This window comes from Arachis duranensis, chromosome 1 (genome assembly GCF_000817695.3).
Source record: "Arachis duranensis cultivar V14167 chromosome 1, aradu.V14167.gnm2.J7QH, whole genome shotgun sequence".
In the NCBI taxonomy this organism is placed as follows: Eukaryota; Viridiplantae; Streptophyta; class Magnoliopsida; order Fabales; family Fabaceae; genus Arachis; species Arachis duranensis.
Genome location: NC_029772.3, coordinates 2,158,965 through 2,165,881, shown reverse-complemented (window position 1 = coordinate 2,165,881; position 6,917 = coordinate 2,158,965). Strand labels below are relative to the sequence as shown.

The 6,917-nt window shown below is 34.8% G+C and overlaps 1 protein-coding gene across 1 annotated transcript; it reads left to right on the top strand.

Moving 5' to 3' along the window:
- On the top strand, positions 1-2,023 carry LOC107487538 (transcription factor MYB97-like). Its single transcript, XM_016108223.3, has 3 exons — positions 1-375; positions 483-1,374; positions 1,740-2,023. The coding sequence occupies exons 1-3, from the start codon at positions 1-3 to the stop codon at positions 2,021-2,023; spliced, it is 1,551 nt and encodes a 516-aa protein (XP_015963709.3).
- The last annotated feature ends 4,894 nt before the right edge of the window (positions 2,024-6,917 follow it).

Here is a 6,917-nt window from a genome sequence, read left to right as displayed (position 1 = left end):
ATGAATAAGGATGCAGAGAATGATGCAAACAGTTTCACTGCAATGGGGAAATGCGTGGGAGATGGTGGCAATAATAGTGGTGGCGAAGACGGTGGTGGGGCGACAGCGACAGGCGAGGTGGCTTTGAAAAAGGGTCCTTGGACGACAATAGAAGATGCAATTCTAGTTGATTACGTGACAAAGCACGGTGAAGGAAATTGGAATGCAGTGCAAAGGAACACAGGGTTGGCTCGATGTGGAAAAAGTTGCAGGTTGAGATGGACAAACCATTTGAGACCAAATCTGAAGAAAGGTGCTTTCTCACCTGAAGAAGAAAAGCTCATCATTGAATTCCATTCTCAGTTTGGCAACAAATGGGCTCGAATGGCTGCTTTGGTATATTTGCATCATTATTATCTTTACCATTTTACTATAAAATATATGTTAAAATATAAATACACACCCATCTATATCTTCTAAATTTTCTTTTATTGCTGTTACAGTTGCCTGGAAGAACTGACAACGAAATAAAAAATTATTGGAATACAAGGGTGAAGAGAAGGCAAAGGCAAGGTCTTCCTCTATACTCAGATGACCCTAATCGTTCCATTACTACAAGTACACCCACCACCAATGTAACCTATGTCGGTGAAAACTTCACCAACAACGCTCCCATAACCATGTTCGAGTTTATCAAACAGAGTTATCCTCATTCTCCATCTCCACGACATCATTCTCCTTTAACTTCTCCGCTACAACACAGGGCATCATCCTATTCTCATATGCTTTCCCCTCTATCCTCTCCAGCTCACTCCCCATTGTCCTCACCTGCAACTTCTTTGCCTCTCTCCTTCACCTTCCAGAGACCTGCACCATTGTTGTACAACCCTCTTAGCTTCAAGCGTTACCGCTCAACCCCAAGTTGTAACCCTAATACCTCCCCTATGATGAATAATCCAACCCACTTATCTGACATTGATAATGGGTTCCAATTCCCAATGCAGCTCAATTCGTCTTCTTTCTCCCACTTCTTTCAAAATCCGACGTTGTTGGATCTTGAAAGAAGTGGGTCCTCGTTGACGTCTTCTCCATCTAATGCTCAAAGCAAGATGCAACTTCTTTCGAATCAAATTCCGTTGTCGTTGCAAACGCAACAAATGGAGCCATTGGAAGTTAATTACGATATTGAGTACAATAATGACCCTAATTCTTTGAGTGCAAGTAATAGGTTGTTTGGGGATTTTCTATCAGAAACTCAACCCTCGACTTCTGGCCATCAGATTTTAAAGAAACGAAATTATCTGGGCTTAGATGAACGAGACAATAATGTGTTTGATTGCTGCCAAAGCTTTGATGACTCTCCTCTTAGCTCCCTTTATGGCTCTTCTAATCCAGGTTCGTTACATGAAAATTTAGTCAAATCATTCAAATTATTTAACGATTCTCACTTATCAACTTAACTTGTGAAGTTGACTGCATCTGAATTTTCACCCTAAATTAATTCTAGAAGTTAGAACTAATAATATAGGACTACTATTAGCTAAGTTGGAATAAGAATGAATAATAACCTTCATGTTACAATGAATAAAATATTTTTATTTCCTATGAATTGTTACATATCTATGATAATTTAAATGGAAAATAGTCACTTTAATATTACTACGTATTCATTATTAGAGAGTATCTCATTCAAATTGTAATGCATATGATTGAAAAGGTTGATAATACGATAACTGATTCTAGTTTCATCATTTTTGCAGTACTAAAACAGAAGGAAGAAGCAACTAACCTAAACCAATCCATGAATGAGGATTTATCAACATTTCTCACTGTAGTGCCTTCAATCATGCAAGACCAGCAAAATTGGCAATATAATTATTCAACAGAAGTTTCCGATAATGTCCAATCTTCTCATGTCATCATAGATGACAATTTTGGATTTGATATCAAGCCCAAACCTTCATTGTTTCCTCTTAGTATTGCTACAAACCATAATGATAATAGAGGATGTTACACATGGGATAATTTATCTAGCCAATGTTAACTTTTATTCAAATTAAAAAAAATAGTGACAATTTATGTACCTTACATTTTAGAAGCTATTTATTTTCTTGTTGAGCTCTCTTGATTGATGTATATGATATTTTTTATATTGTTCAAAACATTACTTTCGTTTTAGGTATAATATGTTAGTGTTCAATGTTTGAATTACAGATTTATAATAATATTATTTTAATATTTCTATGAAGAGTTAATAGTTAAAATTGTCTCGAAAAGATACATCGATTTCTGTTTTTGTCTCAAAAAAATAAATTAACCAAATTTGTCTTCAAAAAGTAATGAAATTGGTTGTATTAGTCTTTTTATCATTTCCTTCGCTGAGCCTGTTGACGTGGCTTGTTAATTACTAGCGTGGCACACAATCAAAACAATGTAGTTTTGATTTAAAGCTTTCCAAGCCCTAAAATGACACCGTTTCGTGTCCAAAAGGATACTCAAACATCGTAAAGCCTCAAAGCCTCACCTCCTCTCATAATAACCATATCTCTATTTCGCTCCAAAACGTCTCATCTCCCTTAAGATCTGCCTTCAAAGCCTTTCACCCAAGTTTTGAACCACTATATCAACATTCATCAGTGTTGGACGACGACTAAAACGAAACAGTTGACACTACTGAATGCAAAATTGATCATCTTTTAGAAAAACATTGATAGTGGAGGAAGCCATTACAACTGTGAGAGATAAAGATGAAAATTTTTTCATCATTTTTGAGCTATTCTACGATGTGTTCTCAGTGTAGTACTCTGAGTCTGTGTGTTCCTCTAATCTAGTTTAGAGTTTGGAATGACCAAGAGTTTGTATAATTGTTGATGTCTCATTTTAGAGTGTGAGAATGTCTTACTTTTTTCTTATTCTATGAAAAATTTTAGTTAGGAGTGCTTGATTTTGATGACGGTGTTTAAATTTTTTGCATGTTCATTTTGATTTTAGGGTAGGATTTGTTATGATTAATTTGTACAAAATGAATTTAGCCTCTGGTGACTCATAAACAAGATCTAGTGCACTCTATTTATTAATGATATTTTTATTTTTGATACTGTAGATGGAGACTCCTTTCATAACATTTTTGTTTCACCATAGTGGGTTATTTAAAAAGTGTGAGGATGGTTAAATGATATATAAACCTGATAACTCAAAAGTGTTGGTGAGTGATGAGGGAGACACATTGGATATGTTTTTTGTAAAGGGTTACTATAAAGAGCTACGATATATTGAAGCTAAAGACTGTTGGTGAAAAGTTCCTAGAATTTTCCTTACATCTAGGTAGGAGGAACTAGTATCTGATCCACCTATACTTTGAGAATTACATTTCACAGCCATGTGTAATGGACAACACGAAAGAGAATGTAGTCACTATGGAAGTATAAAGTAATATGAAGAATTTTTTTCAAGTTAAGAAACACCATTCTCAACTCATTAAGTTACCCACTAAATTGCACCCTCAGCCTAGAAAACCAACCTCTCAGTCCACTAAAGTAGCCTCACAATCTAGTAAGTCCACCTCTTAGCTCACTAAGTCAGCATATCAACCATTAAGATAATCTCTCACCCCACTAAACCATCATATCAGTCTACTGAGACTCTTTTGCTACCTACAAAACCCTATTTTCAGCCCACCAAGGTCACACTTTAGGTCAACAAAGTTTTAACTCAGTCCAAAAGATCATATCAACCTTCCAAGAACTCACAAGATAATAAGAATAAGAAAAATGACAGTGGCTGCACCCTCACAAGATCTGGAAGATGCGTAAAACAAACTTCCAATCAGTAAAAGAGAACAGGGACTCTCATGACTCATATGAGAGTGATGAAGATGAACTATACAAGTCTCCTAAAATTCTAGGCGATAATCTTTATAGCAGTAATAATGATAGTGGACAAAGTGGCGTAAGAAAGAACAAAAAATTTATGGTCAGGAAAAAACATAGACCTCCTGAGTCTAGACTAGGGGATAAAGAAATAGACACAAATGACGCTAACTATGAAGGTTTTGAAGATGAGCAAAGCTCTGAATCTGGTAGGTTTATCTGCTTAGGGTTATTTATGTTTTAATTGATTTAGCAAACGTTTATGAAAATTTATGTTTTAATTTTTTTGGTAGATGTAGAAGAGGATGATGACGACCTTAATGGTGTGTTAGATGTTGAATCATGGCATTCAGATAATTTTGGTAAGGAGTTGGATTCTGATGAGAAATCACCAACTGTGTATCTTTAGTTTAATGATAAGGCCAAGTTTGAAAACCTCAAAATTGAGGTTAGTATGATATTTAAGTTAAAGGCTGATTTTATGCAAGCTACTAGGGACTATACAATCTAATGAAGTAGAAATATTTTATTTATAAAGATTGATAAAGTTAGGGTCAGAGTTATTTGTAAGACAGAGGATTGTCTTTGGGTAGTATATTATGCATGTAACACGCAAGATGGGTCTTGGCCAATTAAAACTCTAGTTGATAGTCACATTTATCCAAAAAAAAAAAAAGAAAAATAGAGTTTCCACCCAAATTTGGACACTAAATAAACTAGTACCTAAGTTTAGGAAGCATCCAACTATGAAGCATCATGAGATTTATGATTAGTTTGTAAAAAAGTGTAATGTGTATCTGAATAGTACATGTATTACTAAGACTTTGAAAGCTACTAGAAAAATTGTGGAGGGTGATGAGATAGCTCAGTATGGATTGGTGTGGGATTATGCTCATGAATTACTGACTAGAAATCTGAGATCCATAGTTAAGGTTGGTGTCATCCCCATGTCCGAGAGTCTCCTTCAGTTTTAGAGATTCTATGTTTGTCTTAATGCTTAAAAGAAGGAATTTAAGGCAGATTGTTGACCTTTAATTGGGTTAAATGGTGCGTATCTTAAGACATTATATAGGTGACAAATTCTGACAGTATGTGGACAAGATGCTAACAATCACATCTTTGGGATTGTTTATGCAATTATTGATGTGAAAAATAAGGATAACTAGCACTAATTTCTAGAAGTCCTTCACAATAAACTTAGAGACTACAAAAAGAATAGATGGTGCTTTATTTTAGATCTGCAGAAGGTAACAATCTTTTTTATTCACATTATGTGTTCTGAGGACTATATTGATTTAATGAATATTATTCAAGGACCTTTTTAATTTAATAAATTTTATTGGAAGACTATTTTGATTAACAATTTTTTTGGACTTTGTATTTAGTGTAGAGATTAATTCCTGCCATGTAGAAAGTAATGCCAAGGATTCACCACCAATTTTGTGGGTGGCATTTATGGCACAATTTTTCTAAGCAATGGTATAGCAGTGAGTTAAAAGACTTGGAGTGAAAATGTGCTCAATCAAGGACAAAGAATGAGATTGATAGAAATATGAACAAAGTTAAGTTGATTAATGAGAAGGCCTGTGAGTATTTTGACAAATGGCCGAAGGATGCATGGATGAAAGCGTATTTCAGTGAACCTCCAAAGGTGGATAACATATGCAGAAACTCATGTGAGTCATTCAATGCAAAAATCAAGTATGAAAGGAGCAATCTCATCCTGACATTAGCTAAAGAAGTTAGAAGAATTATCATAAAGAGTATGATTGACAACAAGTAGAAGCTGATCAACTATCAAGGTTTCTCCCTTCTATTCCACAAAGTAGAGTAGAATCAATGACAAAATTGTCTAGCCATTTAACTTCTCAGTGGTCTGGTAATGAGAAAGAGGAATTGTATGAAGTGCATAACTAGCCAATGAATATGGTGGTTGACCTGAAAAAACACACATGTATCTGTAGGTTCTGGTAACTCACAAGTAACCGCTTCAACTCTTATTTAATGATCAATTCAATCATGTAACCCATTTTAATTAATCATTTAATTGGTTTTGACAGGTATGCATGTATGCATGCAATATCAGCCATATAAGATAAGAATGACAAGAGGGCTAAAGATTACTGCCATGATTAGTTGAAGATGGATATATATAGGAGAACTTATCCTTTCAATGTTAATCTGGTAAAGGGACATGATCTATGAAAAAAAAAAACATCACCTTTAGCTCCAGTCTAACCCTCAATTAACCTAAACCTAGAAGATCTACAAAAAAAAAGGAGAAGGGATAAAAATGAACAACGAATTGGGTCAAAAGCAGAATAAAGAACTTGCACAAACCACAAATGCAATTGCAATGTAATGTGGTGAGGTTGGGCACAACAAAAGAACTTGTGCAAAGAAGAAAGATACAAATGTTGAGGAACAAACCACAAATGCAATTGCAACTTGCACTTGTTGTCCCTGGTGTCCTTGAAGTAAATGCTGTCCTTGTTGCAACTAATATTGCTCCAGAAGTAGTAGCAGTAGCATCATTACCTGCACTTCCACCTCCCATCCAGTCTCCTATAGAGATTGACATTAGAGAATTTGAAAATATTTCACCAACTCAAGAGACACAACAAGTTGTATCTTTAAAAATCATCAACATTTTCATAGCTCTAACTTCAGATTTTAAACTGCCTAATCTCCATACCATATTCACTCTCCATTTATCATAGGCATTCTCAACCTCTAAATCAGTTCCTGCATCTGTCTTTGCGCCACCTTCAGCCACTCTTTAGTAGTCTTTATCACCAACCCACTTAAAGTAATTGCAATGACTTTTTTTTTACAATTTTGAAAAAAAAAATTAAAAACACCCAAAAACAGAGAATAAGATGAGAAAGTATTAAATTTTTTTTTGAAATTGCTCACCCGTTGTCTTGGAACAATCTATCTGAGTTCTCTACTATCCCAAAATTTTTAATCACATTTTTCAACCCACAAAAATATGTTTCATCCTGAGTCTTCTTCCTCATTATTCCTGTGGAAGAGCTAGAACCATGATTGTCATGTGACAGACACGAT

What these genes read in the sequence shown, in the direction of transcription:
- LOC107487538 (XM_016108223.3), top strand. Translation starts at nt 1, where the DNA reads ATGAATAAGGATGCAGAGAATGATGCAAACAGTTTCACTGCAATGGGG. An exon ending in GGGCTCGAATGGCTGCTTTG is followed by an intron (nt 376 to 482) that starts GTATATTTGCAT and finishes TTGCTGTTACAG; the next exon opens with TTGCCTGGAAGAACTGACAA. An exon ending in TTATGGCTCTTCTAATCCAG is followed by an intron (nt 1,375 to 1,739) that starts GTTCGTTACATG and finishes TCATTTTTGCAG; the next exon opens with TACTAAAACAGAAGGAAGAA.